This window comes from Pan troglodytes, chromosome 21 (assembly GCF_028858775.2).
Source record: "Pan troglodytes isolate AG18354 chromosome 21, NHGRI_mPanTro3-v2.0_pri, whole genome shotgun sequence".
NCBI lineage: Eukaryota > Metazoa > Chordata > Mammalia > Primates > Hominidae > Pan > Pan troglodytes.
The window spans coordinates 53,435,576-53,456,111 of NC_072419.2; the positions used below are offsets into that span (position 1 = coordinate 53,435,576).

The window sequence follows — 20,536 nt, forward strand, 5'->3', positions numbered from 1 at the left end:
TCACCTGGGGATGTGTTGAAAATGCAGATTCTCTGGCCCTACCTCAGGCCTAGCAAATCTGAAACTCTGCGCTGGGGCCCACAATCTGTGTTTTCACAGCCCTGGAATCCCCCCTTGGATTCTGGAATTCCAGAATCCCCCTGGAATCGGGAGGACCTGTGCCTTGAGTCTTTGCATCTCAGATTGTTGTCCGCAGACCAACCACATCAGCATCCCCCGGAGCTGGTTAGAAGTGCAGGGTCACCAGCAGGCAGAGTCTGCAGTGACCCAAGATTACACCACTGCACCCCAGCCTGGGCGACAAAGTGAGACCCCGTAAAAAAAAAAAAAAAAAAAAAAAAGTGCAGGGTCTCAGGCCTCATCCTGGGCAACTGACTCAGAATCTGCTTTAAAAAAAATTTTTTTATTTTTGAGACAAGGTCTTGCTATGCTGCCCAGGCTGGTCTCAAACTACTTCTGGCCTCAAGTGATCTTCCCACCTCAGCCTCCCAAGTAGCTGGGATTAGAGGCATGCACCACCTGCCTGGCCCAGAATCTGCATTTTTAACAAGCCTGCCAGGTGACTGTGGAGGCATTAAAGTTGAAGAAGCCCTAGAAGTCACTGGTTCTCACACGTGGCTCTCATTGGAACCACCCAGGGAGTTTCAGTTGCTGGTGGTCTTGGTATCACTGCAGCCTGGACATCAGGAGTCATAAAGATCCCTGGGGAATTCTAAGTGCAGCCAAGGAGAGACCCGCCCCCTGGCTTCAGGTACTAGGAACATTTGCTCATTGCCCCAAACAAGAAGTCCAAAGGCACTGAAGGCGAGGCTGGCTCAGCCGTAGTCTAGAGAATTCTGGAGTTCTCTAGAACAGAGGTTTTTAACTGGGGGTGGTACTGCGCCGTCCCCAGGAGACATCTGGGAGTCTTCCTGGTTGCCACAGTGCCTGGAACCAACCACTGGCCCATAAGGGCAGGGTTTGAGTAGGTGGCTAATAGTGTCTGCAATATACACATTGGCCCCAAAAACTTCTAGGGCCCCCTCCCTCCATTCCTAGAAAGAATAGAGTCCCGGTTCTCAAACTGGACAGAACACACTTCCAGTCGCAGCTCTACAACTTTCTAGCTATGTGGCCTTAGGCAACATACATACGGTCATCTTAATGAGCCTCAGTCTTTAAATCTATGAAATGGAGAATACAAATACTTCTGCTTCCCTGGATTATTGAGAGATTTATTGTTAATGCATACAAAAGGCATGACTCCATGCCTGGTACACAGCGGGAACTCAATAAATGGTGGCATTTGTCACGAGTTGCTCTCAGTTTTGCTTGGGAGCCTCGGGTTCCCCTGCGTCTTCTACTGTCCCTGGAGCTTTCCCATCCGTTCTTTGGGACAGACTTCCTGTCGTGTTCGTGGCTGCGGTGCTAATGCAGCCCACGTGCTAAGCGCGGTCCTGGCAGTAGCTAATGTTTAAGGAGCACTCGCTCTGCCAGTTTTGTCACCGTTTTCATGGACTAGCTCCTTTACTCTTCACAGCATGCCTGTAAGGTAAATGTTTTTATCAACGGTGTTGCTTGAAAGCAGAAACTGAGATTACGGAGGTTAAGTAACCTGCCCAGCGTCACACAGCCCAGGCAGAAGGGCCACAGTGGAGTCCCAGGCTGGATGACTGCACCACCTCTGCCCTTCAGGGCCACACTTGGTGGCCTCTCAGATGTGAGTGTGTTGATTGCAGGAGTGAAGCAGCAAGCTCTGGTCAGGTCCCAGCCTTTGTACCCAGCCCTGCACGGAGGGAGGAGGGGAGCAGGAGGGCTGACTCAGGTGAGACAGGGATGGGGTTGGCCACCAGAGAGCATCTGTTCCCCATCCAGGTTAAGGCCCAGGAAATTCCAGGGCTTTGTCAGGCTGCTCTGCTCACCCATAGCTGAGGGGAGAGCACCCAAGGCGTCAGCCAGTGAGGAGCCCACAGCCAGCGGCATGCCGGTCTCCTTCCCCAACCCAGCTATTCCTGCATCACAGAACTAGCCAGGTGCATGGCTGTGGCTTCCAGCCCAGGGATCACCACAGATCCCCATGATTCCAAGTGTTTTAGAAGGTACACTCGGAAGAAAGACATCTGCAAAATACAGAATAGAGAAAATGCTTAATAAATCACCATCTAGGAGGAAGGGGTTGAAATCAGGGGCCTTAGCCTGATGTCATTCTTCCGTCTACCACTTCCCATGTAGCTCTGAGCAGGTTATTTGACCTCCCTGTGCCTCAGTTTCCTCCTCGTTTGCAAAATGGGGCCAGTGATGCTGCCCAGCATCATTGGTAGGTGGCTAATAGTGTCTGCAATATACACAATATACACAAGGATTCATGCCAGGATGTTGTGAATTCACACAGGAAAGGTGCTCAGAACGGCATCTGACACACATAAGCTCTCATTAAGTGGCACTTTTGTTATCTGGGGAAGGTGGGAAGGAGGCCAAGCCTGGAGGAAAACGCCGAGGAAACAGCTTGAAGCACACTTCCCAGCGTGGAGCAAAGTAGGGGTGGTTGGGCAACCAGCTACACAAGACAGCACGTTGGGAAGCCCTTTGTCAACTGAAAAGTTCTGAGCCTTATGAGTTTACATTGTTACTGAGGGTTCCAGCTAAGGGTCTGTGGGGAAGGTGCAGAGAGAGAGGAAAACCAGAGGCCATGTGTTCTCCTAGAGTTGATAGACTAATGAGAAGATGGGACATGTAGCAGTAAGAAGATTCATTCATTCATTCATTCTTCCATGTGTCCATCATCAAAGGCCTAGGTTGTGGATTCAGCAATGAACAAAAGAAACAAGGTCCCTGTTTTCAAAGACTTTATATTCAGTGAGTGGAGGAAACAGACCATCAACAAGTGAGCAAATCACTTAAATTCTTTTTTTTTTTTTTTTTTTTTTTGAGAGAGAGTCTTACCCTGTCACCTAGGCTGGAGTATAGTGGCACAATCTCGGCTCACTGCAACCTCCGCCTCCCGAGTTCAAGCAATTCTCCTGCCTCAGCCTCCCAAGTAGCTGGGAATACAGGCGCCTGCCACCACACCCGGCTAATTTTTGTATTTTTAGTAGAGATAGAGACTGGATTTCACCACGTTGGCCAGGCTGATCTCGAACTCCTGACCTCAGATGATCTGCCCGCCTCGGCCTCCAAAAGTGCTGGGATTACAGGCATGAGCCACCCTGCCTGGCCCCTTCTATCTTTGTATTTATTTATTTATTTATTTATTTATTTATTGAGACTGGGTCTCACTCTGTTTCTCAGGCTGGAGTGCAGTGGCATGATCTCGGCTCACTGCACCCTCGACCTCCTAGGCTCAAGTGATCCTCCCACCTCAGCCTCCAGAATAGCTGGGACCACAGGCACATGCCACCATGCCTGGCTAATTTTTAAATTTTTTGTAAAGACGGGGCCTTCCTGTCTTGCCCAGGCTGGTCTCAAACCCCTGGCTCAAGCGATCCTCCCACCTCAGCCTCCCAAAGTGCTGGGGTTACAGGCGTGGGCCACCTCACCCAGCCAAAATCAGGATTCTTATTACTAATGAGAAGATCCTTTTGTATTTATATTTTTACTAATTACAAGTGAAAAAAATGGATAGTGGATGGCAACTAAGTGTCTACCACAAACAGCAAATGAAAAGTCTTTGAGACAAAAAGAGTTTGACACTTTTCAGAAAGATAAAGAAGGCCAGCATAGCTGAATAGCTGGAGTGAGGGGGCACGTGGTCCAGGACAGGATGAGAGAGCTGGCGGTGTCCAGATGACATAAGGCCCAGTTTGGACACGGGGGTCTTCTATGTAGAGAAGACGATGTCTTCATAGCACAGGCAGCATTTTGTCCTAATTCATTCATTCTTCCTTCAACAAATACTGATTGAGCATCAAGCACAGGCCAGCCCCTGCTACAGAAACTGCTGCTATGATGGCGAACAAGACCGACTTCGTCCCTGCCCTCTGCCCTAGAGTGAATAGCCTAATGGCCAAGGCAGATGCCAAACACATCGTCACACAGATACACTTAAAATTAGAGTTGTGAGAAGTGCTGTGAAGAAGAGCTACAGTGTGTTGGGAGAATATAAACTAAAGGGACCTGACCCAGCCTGGAGAGATCAGGTTAGACCTTCCAGAACAAATGACATTTAAGATGAGGCCGTAAGGCAGGATGCAGAGGTTCACACCTGTAATTCCAGCACTTTGGGAGGCCAAGGCAGGATTGCTTGAGGCCAGGAGTTCAAGACCAGTTTGGGCAACATAGCAAGACCCCACCTCTATGAAAAATACAAAATTTAGCCGGACATGGTGGCAGGCATCTGTAGTTCCAGCTACTCAGGAGGCTAAGGTGGGAGGATTGCACGATTGCTTGAGCCTGGGAGACTGAGGCTGCAGTGAGCCTTGATCACACCACTGCACTCCAGCCTGGGTGACAGAGCAAGACCTTGTCTCAAAAAAAAAAAAAAAAAAAAAAAAAGACAAGGCCCAAATGCAGAGTGTGAAGGATTTAGCCAGGCAAAAGCAGAAGATGAGATAAAAGAGTGGTCCATGTTCTGAAATGAGGTGTGCAAAGGTCCTGGGGCAGGAGTCCACTTGGTGTTTCAGGGAACAAACGAGGCCTTCAGGCTGGAATGGAAAAACAGCGGCAGGAGATGAAACTCAGTAGGGACAGGATCATGCTGCTGGGGGTTTTGAACTTTATCTTAAAGCTACTGAAGGCTGAGAGAATGGCAAGTTGAGAAATACCCAGGGTGGCTCTGGAAGCCAGCTGCCTGGGTGCCGGACCTGTGTCCATTTTTGTTCATATCTGTACATTCAGTGCCTATTACAATATCAAGCACCTAGAAGGCACTCCTGAATTTTTTGTTGGATGCATGGATGGATGGATGTGGGGGTAGATAGGTGGATGGGTGGATGGGTGGGTGGGTAGATGGGTGGATGGGTGGGTGGGTGGATGGATGGATATTGGGTGGATGGATGGATATTGGGTGGATGGATGGGTAGATACGTGGGTAGGTAGATGGATGGGTGGATAGGTGTCTATTATTTTCTCCCTATGGTGAGCAAGTCGGTCAACATCACAAAGCCTGTTTCTTTACCTAAAAATATAGAAATAAAAATGGTGTCCACCTCAATGGTCATTGTGAGAATGAAATAAATCATGTTAAAAGCAGAGCCCTGCACATAAGCACTCAAAAATGTTCATCATTTTTTATGTTATTATTAATTCCCTGTCTCCACCATAACAATATAAGCTCTATAATCTGCATATTTTTGTTCATATCTGTACATTCAGTGCCTATTACAATATCAAGTACCTAGAAGGTACTCCTGAATTTTTTGTTGGATGCATGGATGGATGGATATGGGGTAGATGGGTGGTTGGGTGGATAGATGGGTGGGTAGACGGGTGGATGGGTGTGTGGGTGGTTGGGTGGGTGGGTAGACTGATGGGTGGGTGGGTGTGTGGGTAGATTGATGGGTGGGTGGGTGGATGGATGGATGGATGGTTGGATATTGGGTAGATGGATGGATGGGTGGATGGATGGATATTGGGTGGATGGATGGGTGGATAGGTGGGTAGGTAGATAGATGGGTGGATAGGTGAGTGGATGGATGGATGGATGAATGGATGGATGGATGGATGGATGGGTGGATGGGTGAATCAGTCAGTGGATGGATTAATCTATCAATCTGTTGATCTCAGGATAAGATTGAGAGAAGCCACTGGATTGAAGTTTACTTTGGATTGTCATCTGTTTTTAACCCTCAGGGTACAGTAGCTAGATTCCTGTTCCCTACCTTCATCCCCCAGATCTTTCTAATACGATGACTACATCTTTATTTCCTTTGTCCACAGGGTTGATAGGCGCTCCCAAAAGGGAGACCTGGCTACAGCTCCGAGCTGAGCTGGAAGCTCTCACAGACCTCTGGCTGACCCACTCCCTGAAGGCACTAAACCTCATCAACTCCCGGCAAGTGGCAGCCCTCATTTTCCTCTGTGCCACTGAACTTTCTCGCAGTAGACAGTGGTGGCTTCTGCATGTCCACACTTGGGAGAATTGGACTCCTCAAACTCTCACTTGTACACTTTCCAAATATATATATTTTTTTGAGATGGAGTCTCACTCTGTCACCCAGGCTGGAGTGCAGTAGCGTGATCTCGGCTCACCACAACCTCTCCCTCCCAGGTTCAAGCAATTCTCCGGCCTCAGCCTCCTGAGCAGCTGGGATTGCAGGTGTGCACCACCACACCTAGCTAATTTTTGTATTTTTAGTAGAGATGGGGTTTCACCATGTTGGCCAGGCTTGTCTCGAACTCCTGACCTCAGGTGATCCACCCGCCTCGGCCTCCCAAAGTGCTGGGATTGCAGGTGCGAGCCACCACTCCCAGCCCAAATATTTAATAAAGCTTTAAGTGCACAAGGCTCAGTGGATACCTTGGAGCATAGCTGAGCTAATAGCGGCAGAGACTTTTCAGGGCCCAACAGGTTTCCAGGTTTCTGGATTCTCCCAAAAGATGAGAACTGGCATGCAGGCTCCAGCTTACTCCATTCCCCACCTCTCCCTCTTGTCCTACACTTGTTCCATATCGCTCATTTACATTACCCGCAACTATTTAAGTGTATGGCCCTTGCAATAAACATTTGCTTTTTATATAAGAAAAGTATTCCCCCCATACTACATTTCACTATGTCAGGCAGCTTCAGGCTTAAAAGAGAGGAACAGCCTGAGAATCCTTGGGCCCTAACATACCTGAAGATGACAGCCATAGCCTCCAAGCCTACCAGATTTCCCGCCAACTGCAGGCTCATGCAGCAAGAGGAGGCCTGGCCTTGTGGTCCCTCTGAGTTCTGATCCACAGTCTCCTTTGTCCTTAGGCCCAACTGTGTCAATGTGCTGGTCACCACCACTCAACTAATTCCTGCCCTGGCCAAAGTCCTGCTATATGGCCTGGGGTCTGTGTTTCCTATTGAGAACATCTACAGTGCAACCAAGACAGGTAGGGAGAAGCCACACCTCGGCGGGGATACAGGGTTGGAGGGTGGGGTTAGCTTTCCATCCTGGGAATGGGGTGTTTAAGGAACATGACACTACAGAAATGGATGGAGTGTGCCTATGGCCATGACTCAGATTCCCAAAACAGCCCCCACAGACCACATGCCTTAACCTCTGCTTCTAAAGAAATTGGTTAGGACCACAGTTTTCCAAAGTGTCTGTATGAGTTCAGATACAGGCAAAGCTGCTGTAACAAACACACCCCAAATGCAAGGGCTTGCAAAAGAGTCAAAGCTGATTTCTCCCTAGTAGAACAGACAGAGGTGAGTGATCCAGGCTGGTGGGGTGACCCTGTCCTCAAAGACATCCAGAAACCCAGGTCTCTCCCGTTTTATTTTTCCACCATTTCTTATGGTTTTATTCTCATGTATGGGGTCAAATCAGAATCCTAGCCCATCCTCATTCTAGCAGGTCTGGTATTTGAAGGCCAAGCTCAGAAGGCTATGTACATTACATTCTACTCACTTCCTGTTAGCCCCAGCTTAGTCACATGGCCACAGGTAGCTGCCAGGGAAGCTGGGAAATGTAGTCCATAGCTGAGTGATTCATACTGTCACTCAGTCTGGAATGCAGTGGCGAGATCATAGCTCACTACAGCCTCAAACTCCCAGCCTCAAGCAATCCTCCCACCTCAGCCCCCAAAGTACTGGGACTACAGGCATGAGCCACCGTGCCAAAATATTTTTAATTAGAAACCTTTTCCATTGTTTTTTCTCTAGAGCAAAAAATAAAAAAAATAAATAATTTATAGTACTTTGGCAGCATTTTCTTGGAGCAATTTTGGTTTTACTGAAGTTCTACGTCCAAATATTATATGAAAGTGCCTTTTGATTTTAAAATTATAGTAGTAAGGGCCAAAATGGTTGTTGAAGATTTTTCAACAAGATCCTGTCTTTTCATTTTTGCCATTTTTCCTGCATACCTCAAGTACCTTTGCAGGTTTATTTCAAATCTCTTTTTTAAATAATATTTTTATTTTTAATTCTGGTAAAATTAAATAATGTAAAATTTTCACCATCTTAACCTTTTTTCTTTTTTTTAAGATGGAATTTCGCTCTTGTTGCCCAGGCTGGAGGGCAATGGTGCAATCTCGGCTCACTACAACCTCCACCTCCTGGGTTCAAGCAGTTCTCCTGCCTCAGCCTCCTGAGTAGCAAAGACTACAGGCGTGCACCACTACACCCAGCTAATTTTGTATTTTTAGTAGAGACGGGGTTTCACCATGTTGGCCAGGCTAGTCTTGAACTCCTGACCTCAGGTGATCCATCTGCCTCGGCCTCCCAAAATGCTGGGATTACAGGCATGAACCACCGCACCTGGCCATGCACTATACGCTTAAAAATGGTTAAGATGGGCCAGGCGCGGTGGCTCACGCCTGTAATCCCAGCACTTTGGGAGGCCGAGGCAGGTGGACTGCCTGAAGTCAGGCAGTTCAAGACCAGCCTGACTGACATAGTGAAAACTCATCTCTACTAAAAATAAAAAACTTAGCAGGGCATGGTGGCGGGTACCTGTAATCCCAGGTACTTGGAAGACTGAGGTAGGAGAGTCGCTTGAACCCAGGAGGCAGAGGTTGCAGTGAGCCGAGACCAGGCCATTGCACTCCAGCCTGGGCAACAAGAGCGAGACTCCGTCTCAAAAAAAAAAAAAAAAAAAGGTTAAGATGGCTGGGTGCAGTGGCTCACGCCTGTAATCCCAGTACTTTGAGACACTGAGGTGAGCAGATCACTTGAGGCCAGGAGTTCAAGACCAGCCTGGCCAACATGGTAAAGCCCCATCTCTACTAAAAAATACAAAAATTAGCCAGGTGTGGTGATGCGTGCCTACAGTCCCAGTTACTCAGGAGGCCGAGGCAGGAGAATGGCTTGAACGCAGAAAGTGGAGGTTTCAGTGAGCCGAGATGGCACCACTGCACTCCAGCCTGGGTGACAGAGCAAGACTGTGTCTCAAAACAAAACAAAAGTGTCCAGCGCAGTGGCATCAAGTGCATTCAAATGGTTGTGCATCCATTGCCACTTCTACATCGGACAGCTGCGGAGACTTGGGAGCCTGCTCTAACCCCTGCGCTGCCTCCTCCTGCTGTGTTGCCCTGGGCAAGCTACTGACCCTCGCTGTGTTTCCGGCTGTCATCATCCTTCATGTGGGGATGGTAACAGTGCTCACCTCAGAAGTTTGCTCAAGAACGAAATGATGAATACCGGGCTTTTGGGAGCACAGCTGCAGGCACCGAGCTCTTAATGAACGGGTATTGGCTGCAATCCGGGGTCCTCACAGAGCGTTTTTTCTTTCCTTCCTGTGTGCGTGCAGGGAAGGAAAGCTGCTTCGAGAGGATAATGCAGAGATTCGGCAGAAAAGCTGTCTACGTGGTGATCGGTGATGGTGTGGAAGAGGAGCAAGGAGCAAAAAAGGTACTTCTTCCGCCTCTCAGACTGCGTTTTCCTGCTCTTTCGAGCACCCCTCGTGGTCTTCAAGGGCTCCTTCCATGATTTCCTCCACTCCCCGTGGCTGGCTGGGTCCTCCTTCCCAGGCTCCTTGCTTGCCAGTCCATTCCATTTGCAAATTGCAGAAGCATCCTGAGTAATTTCCTTCTACAAATCCCCCTCTCTGCCTCTGGCTGCTGCCCCTGGTAGCCCTGGATTGTTTCTGGGACAACTGTTCGGGAGCCTAGAGACGCTCCGGCGGGGCAGGCTGGTGGGGGGCCAGTGCACGTGCATGTGTTTTATTTAATACTAACTGATCATATGTTCCAGCAACCCTTCCCAGTTAATAAAGACAGCATTAAGCTAATGAAAAAGAAAATCCTGCATTTGTGATCTCGGGCCCGTGAGGAGAGGGCAGGGGGTTCTGGTGGCCACATCTCTGTTCTTGGAAAAGAAACAGCTGCCAAAGTCCTGGGTCTGGATCTGTCAACAGCGCCCCAGAGAGGCTGCCACCCCCAACCCGGAGGCCTGGGAAGTGGATTGTTAATATCACAGAGCTTAATTAGGGGGACCTGGTTTCCCCCATCTCTGCCTGGCAGCAAATCCCAAGGAAATGCAAAAATGTTCAGGGTCTCAGCAGATGAAACCCAGAAGAAGAGGGAAGCCCTAGGGTCCTGGGAGAGGGCCCCGGGAGAGAGGAGCTTGGAAGGCTTTGCAGGCACTGTTCCCTCCACCTGGAAGGCTCCTCCCCTTTCCTGGGAGATGTAGTCTCTATTATCCGCCGCCATGAGCCCCGCTAAGAAATGGGAGCTGCTTCTGAGAGAGAAGGGGAGAAGTGATATTGAGGGGCAGCTGCCAGGGTCAGTCGCACTGGTGTGTGGCCAGGCTGTCGCTGGCATCTTGAGGTGCTGACCTAACCCCATGCCCTTCACCACCGTAACTTTATTGCTAACATCATCATTGTATTCAATCCTCCAAAAACTCCTACAAAGTGGGTATCATTGCATCCCTCTTTTTTTTTTTTTTTTTTTTTTTTTTTTAGAGATAGGGTCTCACTCTGGCACCTAGGCTGGAGTGCAGTGGCACAATCTCAGCTTACTGCAGCCTCTACCTACTGGACTCAAGCGATCTTCCCACCTCCGCCTCTAAGTAGCTGGGACTATGGACAGGCACCACCATACCTGGTTAATTTTTTGTTTTTTTTTTTTTTGTAGAGATGGGGTTTTGCCATGTTGCCTGGGCTGGCCTCAAACTCGTAAACTCAAACAATCTGCCCACCTTGGCCTCCCAGAAAGCTGGGATTAGAGGCATGTGCCCAGCCACATCCCATTTTATAGATGACAGACTCAGAAAGGTTAATTAATTTGCCTAGGGTCACACATCTAGCACATGCAAACCTACCTGTGTCATGCTCCAAACGCCTGGCAGGGAGGAGACGGACTTACGAGTTTCAAACACAGTTGGTTTTCACCCCTGAGCTAGTCAGGCAAGAGTAGAGTCAGCCAAAGAAGACTAGGTACACACCCACCACACACACAACTCCCATAAAAGTCCCAGTGACTGAGGCAGAAGCCCCAGAACGTTAGTGAGAAACAGTGTCCACCAGCAGCTCTCTCAGCCTGACAAATGGAAGTCATTAGCCCAGGCCACCTGCCATCTGAGCGGTGTAAAATACGGCCACAGGACCAGGGGCTTTGACTGTTTCCGCTGACAGTGTTGTTAATATCTCCATTTTAGTGGGTGATTTGTCTCCACCTCTCCACGAGTGATGAATCCACTGGCACTCTGGAACCTTTAAGCCTGGGTTAAAGGCAGCTAGAACATTCTCTTTCTTCCACCTTTGCTCATTCTCTCCCAGAAAAATGAATCACACTCTTTTTTTTTTTTTTTTTTGAGACAGAGTCTCACTGTGTCGCCCAGGCTGGAGTGCAGTAGCATGATCTCGGCTCACTGCAACCTCCACCTCCCAGGTTCAAACGATTCTTGTGCCTCAGCCTCCTGAGTAGCTGGGATTACAGGCATGAGCTACCACATGTAGCTAATTTTTTGTAATTTTAGTAGAGACGGGGTTTTGCCATGTTGGCCAGGCTGGTCTCGAACTCCTCACCTCAGGTGATCCGGCCACCTCAGCCTCCCAAAGTACTGGGATTAGAGGTGTGAGCCACCACACTCAGCCAAATTACACTCTTTAAAGAGGGCAAGATTGGCCAGGTGGCAACCAGAATCTATCTTTGCAAAGAAAGGAAGGCTTGGCCGGGATGAGGGCAGGGTGGGAATGCTAGGGCAGTGAGAAGGCATTGAAGAGATGAGAGCTGTTCCCATAGGAGATGGTTTTCTGCTTCCCTTGAGCTGAGAATTGTTTAGAAACTACAGAACAAAGAGAAAAGGATACATTCAGAGGACTTTGCTTGAGAAACTTACCTTCTTTTTTTCCCTCTCTCTCTTCCTCTTTTCATTCCTTCTACGAATATTTCTTGAGCACCTACTATGTGTCAAGAGCCATGCGGTGCAGCAATGAGCATTGCATTACAAGCTCAACCTTCCTGGGGCCTTTGCACTTGCTGTGTCTTCTACCTGCCCCCACGTTCCCCCACATCTTTGCCAGGGCCTGCTTAAATGACACTCCCTGGAGAGGCCTTTCCTGACCCAGCTCTCAAAAGTAGACACACAACGCTGCTTTCTACCCTGTCTCATTCTGTTTCCTTCCTAGCACTTACCAGGAGATGAACTTATCTTGTTTATTTCTTATCTGTGGGTTTATCTGAGCCTCCAATGAAAGCCCCATAAGTGTTTGTGACCTGTATAGAAGGCCCCACTGGGGTCTGCCCCTGGCATCTTTATAGATCTTCCTTTGCTCACCGAGGGATTCTCAATCTGGGACGCCCTTCCCTTCAGTGACCTGCTAAGTATGAAGCACTTATTCTTTTTTTTTTTTTTTTTTTTTTTTTTTTTGATGAAGTTTCACTCTTGTTGCCCAGGTTGGAGTGCAGTGGCATGATCTCAGCTCACTGCATCCTCTGCCTCCTGTGTTCAAGTGATTCTCCTGCCCCAGCCTCCCAAGTAGCTGGGATTACAGGTGCCCACCACCACGCCCAGCTAATTTTTGTATTTTAGTAGAGACGGGGTTTCACCATGTTGGCCAGGCTGGTCTCAAATTCCTGATTTCAGGTAGTCCACCCGCCTTGGCCTCCCAAAGTCCTAGGATTACAGGCATGAGCCACCACGCCCGGCCTCCTCATTCGTTCTTCAAGGTCTGGGTCTCATGCGCCTCTTGTCCCCTGAGACACCCCCATCCCATTCACTTCTACCAAAAAAGAGGCTGCTTCCTCTGGCTGGCTCCCATGACATTTTATTTACACCTGCCTTAATTATTTCTTTACATTCTTCCTAAGGTAGTCTTATTTATTATCTTTTAAACTACTGAGAAACGCCAGCATTCTTTCCTCCATATACATGCACATATATATACAATTTGTCCTGCATCCTTCCTTTTTCCTATTTACCTAGATATGTCCCTAGCTACTCAGGAGGCTGAGTCAGGAAAATCAGTTGAGCCCAAGAGATCAAGGCTGCAGTGAGCCATGATCTGCATTCCAGCATGGACAACAAACTGAGACTCCATCTCTAAAATTTAAAAAAAAAAAATTAATGAAACGAAATTCAGCTGGGCACAATGGCTCATGCCTGTAATCCCAACACTTTGGGAGGCTGAGATGGGTGGATCACTTGAGCCCAGTAGTTTGAGACCAGCCTGGTCACCATGGTGAAACCCTATCTCTACAAAAAATACAAAAATTAGCCAGATGTGGTGGCATGCATCTGTTGTCCCAGCTACCCGGGAGGCTAAGGTAGGAGGATCGCTTGAGCCTGGGAGGTTGAGGCTGCAGTGAGCAGAGATCATGTCACTGCACTCTAGCCTGTCTCAAAAGAAAGAAAGAAAAAAAAACTCCACATCATGACAATAACTTGAAGCAAGTACCACCTGCTACAAAGAAAAGGAAAAGATAAAAACAAAAGCTATAAAAAAAACAGATTAGTGTCATCCTGACCTGGCTAGCTACAGTGGCCTGCTGAAGACTCTCCAAGACCAGCCCTGTTTGTTCACAGTGGAGACTGTCAAATGTTGGGGCGGGGTTCCAGCACCGAGCTGTGACTTTCTTCTTGAAGTAACAGGATTCAGAGCACTGCAGCCTCCAATTCCTGGCCTCAAGCAATCCTCCCGCCTCAGCCTCCCAAAGTGCTGGGATTACAAGCGTGGGCCACAGTGCCCAGGCAAGAACAAATTTTTTTAAAGGAATCGCTTTCCCATTGTGCGATTTAACACCATGTCAGTGCACCACCTAAGACCACGCTGGTACCAACGGAGGCGAGAGTGTCAAACAGCGAACACGCTGGGCAGTGCTGGATAAGCCCGTCAGAGCAGGCTCTGAGTGAATAGAAATGGTTGGCCATACTGGTGGGTACTGGCCAGATGTGGGTCTGCCAGCAACGTCAAGTGCCTCATAGTTTGGGAAGTCCCCACATGCTAGACTTAACTGGGTTGACTTCTCACATGCTCTCTAACCACGGGCGTGGGATCCGGGGGCAGGGGCGGGGCCATAACCTTGTGGCTGGTGTTCTGTGTTTCAGCACAACATGCCTTTCTGGCGGATATCCTGCCACGCAGACCTGGAGGCATTGAGGCACGCCCTGGAGCTGGAGTATTTATAGCAGGATCAGCAGCATCTCCACCTGCCATCTCACCCTCAGACCCCCTCGCCTTCCCCACCTCCCCACCGAGAACTCCAGAGACCCAGATGTTGGACACCAGGAAGGGGCCCCACAGCCGAGACGACGTGTCCAGTGACCATCTCAGAAGCCGTCCATCAGTCCAAATGGGGGTTCTGAGAAGGAAAGTACCCAACATTGGCTTCGGAGTATTTGACTTTGGGGAAAAGGGCTGGCTCGGAGTCTAGACTCTTCTATAAGACTCACAGAACAAAAGCAAGGAATTGCCGATTTGGGGGGTGCCTGGTGATGAGGAGGGGATGGGTTTGTCTTGTCTTCTTTTTAATTTATGGACTAGTCTCATTACTCTGGAATTATGCTCTTGTACCTGTGTGGCTGGGTTTCTTAGTCGTTGGTTTGGTTTCGTTTTTTGAACTGGTATGTGGGGTGGTTCACAGTTCTAATGTAAGCACTCTCTTCTCCAAGTTGTGCTTTGTGGGGACAATCATTCTTTGAACATTAGAGAGGGAGGCAGTTCGAGCTGTTGAAAAGACTATTGCTTATTTTTGTTTTTAAAGACCTACTGGACGTCATGTGGACAGTGCACGTGCCTTACGCTGCATCTTGTTTTCTAGGAAGAGGGGGATGCTGGGAAGGAATGGGTGCTTTGTGATGGATAAAAGGCATTAAATAAAACCACGTTTACATTTTGAAGTGGGGTAGGATGTGGTTACTTTATTACCACTCTTGAGGCTTCCAAATGTGTTGGCCTTTTTAAAGACTTTATCAGTTGCAGAAGAATAAAATCCAACTGACACTGGCTTAAGCCAAGAAAAATGGGGTGGAGGGAGGGAGGAAGGAGAAGAGGGAGAAAAGGAGGGAGGCAGAAAGGGAGGGGAAGAAGGACAAAGGGACAAGTGTCTCCAGGAACTTTAGGTGGTATCTGTCTGGATCCAGGTGGTCAAATGAATTTCTCTCATGTGGCCTTAATTCTCAGGCAGGCTGTTCCCTGTGTGGCAAAGACGGCTCTACGAGTCCATCAGCAAAACCACACAGACAGAAAGAGACCACATTCTTCACCATGGTGCAGCGAAAGCCTCAGGACTGTAACTCATTGGCCAAATCTGAGGCTTAGGCAACTCACGGAGCTGGATTTAGGGTTGGATCCTGTCACGAACAGCAAGTTGAAGAAGCTGATCCTCCAAGGGAAAGAAAATCAGTGAGCTGTTATTCAAAGAATTGGGGGAATTGAGGGTTGGGCTGGAAAATGCAACTGACTTCCGTTCTAATGGTAGGACTTCATTTTCCAGTGGATGGGACATGAGTGAAGGATCCAGTTTAAGGGGCAAGGAGGGAAATCTGGAGAAGTTCTGAAGACATCTGGAGCACTGCCACTACCCATAGTGGAGCAGGCAGGACCTAGGTCTATCTGATTGGATGCTAAGCAGGAATATAGGCTTCTTCCTTATTAATGCTGGTAAAATCCTGGATTATCAGTCAGCTGACCCATGTCATGGGAGATGGAGATCTCTGCCACTGGAGTCTCAGAGCTAGAATCTTTGATGATTAGAAAACTGTCACCGGCCAGGCATGGTGGTATATGCCTGTAATCCCAACACTTTAGGAGGCCAAGGCATGTGGGTCTCTTGAGCCTGGGAGTTTGAGACCAACCTGGGCAACATGGTGAAACCCCGTCTTTACAAAAAATACAAAAATTAGCCAGGCATATAGCATGCGCCTGTAGTCGCAACTACTCAGGAGGCAGAGGTGGGAAGAGCTCTTGAGCCCAGGAGGTTGAGGCTGCAGTGAGCCAGGTTCACACTGCTGCACTCCAGCCTGGGTGACAGAGCAAGACCCTGTCTCAAAAAAAAAAAAAAAGGCATCACCAAGGGTCAGATAGACTCCCTTACTAGACCCTGAGCTTCTCAGGGGGTAGGTACTGTTGGTTTCATCTCTATATCCACAGAATCAAGCACAGAGCCTGACACAAAATAGAATCCCATTATAGATGGCATAAAATGAAGGATGGAAATATGAATGGAACCACAGCCAGATGGATGATAATATGGGTGAATGGCCATTTGGACAAATGGATAAAATGGAATGTTAAATAGTTGAGTACGTGGGTAGATGAATGGTTGGTTAGGTGATTAGATGATTAATTGGAAGGTGGGTGGGTAATTGGGTGACTGGAAGATGGATAGATGAATAAATGGATACCTACTTGGGATGACTAGATGGATAGTTGGATAAATCATGGGTATATGGACGAACAGATAGATTATTGGATAGATGACCAGATCGATAACCAAATAGTTGTGTGGTGACATGAATGAATAGATGGTGGTTTGGATGAGTGAATGGCTGGGTGGTTTTACGGAAATATGGATAGATGGTTAGGTGGGTGAGTTAGTGGATAAATGAGTGGGTTGTTTGGACAGGTAGATGGATGGAATGACTGATGGTTGTTGGTGGTTGATAGTAATATTATGATGGATATGTGGACAGTTTAATGGGCAGGTGGATGGAAAGTTAAATGGAAATGAAGTGTGATGGTTAGATGGATAGAGAGTGGAATGGAAGTGAAGAATCTTTAACGTTGCCTAAAATACCTGAGTCAGCCTCACTATTATCTGTCAGCTTAGGTTTCTTCTAGAATGAGTGGAGGAGCTTTATTGGATAAGCTGACTTCTAGCTGGAGTGGATAACAAGACTAGAGTAGAGCCACCCAGTCACCAACCATCCACTGGGAGTCAGTGATGTGAATACTCCTGAATCCCCCTGACTCCCCATTGTTTAGCACCCTTGCCACACAGGAACCCACTTATAATCATGATCTACCCATCTCTCCCTTCCTGCTACCATCAAAACCTGCTGTCGGGGAAAATTCTGTTTAGGGTCCAACAAAGGGTAAATTACTTATTAAGAAAATTTTTTCTTTTAGTAGGATTTCATTAGAAACACAGGTAGAATTTCAGCCATGCACACAGGAGGTTTTGGGTGAAACAGATCTTCCCCTTGACCCTGAAATTAAACTACCTAGGTGATCAACTACTTTTTTGTTGTGATGAGTCAATGTCAAAGACTAGTTCTGACAAAAGTTAACAGTCCACAGTCTTTAAGGTAAGTGTTTTAACTTGAATTCCTTCTGGATGACTCAGAGTTTCTGCTGAGTAAGGATAGTGTTTTTCTCATCTCTGTATGCTCATTGCCCATCACAGAGCCTGGCACAGATATGCCACTTAATGAATGTTGGATGGCTGAATGGATGGGTGAATGAGTAGATAAGTGGTGGATGGATGGATGGATGGATGGAGAGATGGGTGAATAGTAGATGGATGGATGGATGGATTAGTGGATGGTGGATGGATGGAGGGATGGGTGAATGAGTGGATGCATGGATGGATATAGATGGATGGATGGATAGATGGATAGGTGAATGAGTGGATGGATGGATGGATGATAGGTGGACAGATGGGTGGTTAGGTGGATAGATGGATAGATGGATGACTGGGATTTCATGGTCCCAGGCTTCTAGACTTCACTGTTTCCCCAGCAGTGTCTTGCTGCTCTCCAGAACATTCTTAGAAGTAGAGTAACAGGACTATTCAAGACTCACATACAAAAGCTTTTGGACTCTCAGAAGTCCAACCTTGACTCCAGAACTTCCTGAGCAGCCCAGCAGAAGGATAGAGACCCACAAAAGTGCCCAGGTTGACCTCAAGGATGAAAGAATTTGCATATCCAAGGGATTTAGAAGTCAGAGAGCTACCATTTGGATTTTTTCCATTGCAAATGACAGAAACACTATCAAAATGGCTTAAACAAAACAGAATTCATCTGCTCACTTGACTAAAAGATTCAAGAATGAGTGACCTCAGACCCCTTCAAATGCAAAACTCAAGACCCATCTTTAAAATTCAATTTATTTCTCTGAATCCCTGGACTCTGTTTCCTCTCCTTTGGCTTCGTTTGTAGGCAACATCCACATTCTTAGAGTGGAAGCTGTGGAAGACATAATCCAACAAAGATTTTCATGAGTAAAGCATTGCTCAATTTTTAAAAGATAACTGCCTAGGACAGATAATCAGGTTAATGTATTATGGGAGTTAATGTCCTTTAAATATTTTGAGTTGTTTCTTCCTGAGTTACTTGCAGCCAAAAGCGCTCCAACTGATATAGCACATAATAAATAGCATTACTAGTTTTTTTTTCTTTTTTTTTTTTTTTTTTTTTTTTGAGACAGAGTCTTGCTCTGTCACCCATGCTGGAGTGCAGTGGTGTGATCTCAGCTCACTGCAAGCTCTGCCTTCCGGGTTCGTGCCATTCTCCTGCCTCAGCCTCCTGAGTAGCTGGGACTACACGTGCCTGCCACCACGCCCGGCTAATTTTTTTGTATTTTTTAGTAGAGACGGGGTTTCACCGTGTTAGCCAGGATGGTCTTGATCTCCTGACCTCGTGATCCACCCGCCTCAGCCTCCCAAAGTGCTGGGATTACAGGTGTGAGCCACCTCGCCCGCCAAGCCTTTTTTTTTTTTTTTTTTTTTTGAGACAGTCTTGCTCTGTCACCCAGGCTGGAGTGCGATGGCATGATCTCGGCTCACTACAATGTCCACCTCCCAGGTTCAAGCGATTCTCCTGCCTCAGCCTCCCGAGTAGCTGGGATTACAGGTGCATGCCACCATGCCCAGCTAATTTTGTATTTTTAGTAGCGACAGAGTTTCACCATGTTAGCCAGGCTGGTCTCAAACTCCCAACCTCAGGTGATCTGCCCGCCTCAGCCTTCCAAAGTGCTGGAATTACAGGCATGAGCCACAGCACCTGGCCAACACTTTATATTTTTTTAAATGCAACTGGTTCTTGTTTTTTTGTTGGTGGTGGTTTTTGGTGTTTGGTTTTGTTTTGGTTTGGTTTTGGGGGATTTTTGTGTGTGTGCGTTTTCTGGTTTTGATTGTTTTTTAGACAGGGTCTCACTCTTGTTACCCAGGCTGGAGTGCAGTTGGCACAGTCATAGCTCACTGTAACCTCAAACTCCTGGGCTTAAGCGATCTCCCCACCTTAACTTCTGGAGTAGCTGGGATTACAGGCATGAGCCACCACACCCAGCTAATTTGGTTTTAAAACTTATTAAAAAAATGCTCAGGCCAGACATGATGGCTCACACCTGTAATCCCAGACCTTTGTGGGGGCCAAGGCGGGAGGATGGCTTGAGGCCAGGCGTTCCATACCAGCCTGCAACATAGTGAGACCCCATCTCTACAAAAAACAAAAATAAAAAAATTAGCCAGGCCTGGTGGTACACGCCTGTAGTGCACGCTACTCAGGAGGCTGACGCAGGAGGCTCACTTAAGCCCAGCAGTTCAGGCTGCAGTGATTTATGATTATGCCACTGCACTCCAGCCTGGATGACAGAGTGAGACCCTGTCTCTAAAAATAAAAATAAAATATAAAAAAATGTCAGTGCAGTGGCTTACACCTATAATCCCAACACATTGGGAGCCGGAGGCAGAAGGATCACTTGAGCTCGGGAGTTCAAGATCAGCCTGGGCAACATAGTGAGACCCTGTCTCCACAAATAATTTAAAAAATTAGCCAGGTGTGACAGCATGCACTTATAGCCCAAGCTACCAGGGAGGCTGAGGTGGGAGAATCACTTGAGCCCAGGAGGTCAAGGCTGCAGTGAGCTGTGATCATGCCACTGCACACCAGCCTGGGTGACAAAGCGAGACCCTGTCTCAAAAAAAGAAAAGAAAAAAGTTCAACCTCACCTATAACAAGAGAAATGCAAATACATTCATTGTCCACATTAGTTGGACGAAAATCTGAGAGTTTCATGACTCATGGTACTGATGAAGCTCATATATTGAAAACGATGAACGGATTACCTATAAGAGCACCTTGTTTTAAATTTTTTTAATTTTTTATTTTTGTAGAAACAGGGTCTCACTATGTTGCCCAGGCTGGTCTCAAACCCCTGGCCTCAAGTGATCTTCCCGCCTCAGCCTCCCAAAGTGCCGGGATTACAGGCATGTGCCATCTTGCCTGGCCCTATAGGAGCATCTTAAAGGTCAGATGTCAGTTTTGGAGACTTCTCTGTCGATAACCTGTGGCCCTAAGGAGCTTGTTTCCAGCCTTGGTTTCCCCCAAACAGCATCACTAGCCCTTTCTCTGTGTGCCCCACAGCATTGGGTAAAGGCTGTGGCCATGTGGGATGTAACAAGAAAGACCCCTCTCTGAGGCCCCATTGTCCAACACAAGGTGGTCTCAGTGGTCTGAGAGCCAGGGACCCCTGGGAAAATCCTGTTAACAAGTTTCAAAGAGGCTGGAATATATCCACTCATCCATGCTCCTACAGCT

At 47.7% G+C, this 20,536-nt stretch overlaps 1 protein-coding gene across 2 annotated transcripts in view; it reads left to right on the forward strand.

The window, feature by feature from the left end:
* Positions 1–14,893, forward strand: part of EYA2 (EYA transcriptional coactivator and phosphatase 2) — a 294,449-nt gene extending 279,556 nt beyond the window's left edge. The window contains exons 13-16 of one of the 2 annotated variants that reach the window (XM_003316981.5): positions 5,854–5,968; positions 6,875–6,996; positions 9,360–9,460; positions 14,102–14,893. In XM_003316981.5, coding sequence (XP_003317029.2) covers positions 5,854–5,968; positions 6,875–6,996; positions 9,360–9,460; positions 14,102–14,182 — 419 coding nt within the window. In that variant the 3' untranslated portion in view covers positions 14,183–14,893. The remainder of the gene's footprint in view (positions 1–5,853; positions 5,969–6,874; positions 6,997–9,359; positions 9,461–14,101) is intronic. The other variant, XM_063802586.1, reaches the window with a different exon arrangement.
* Positions 14,894–20,536: the final 5,643 nt, after the last annotated feature.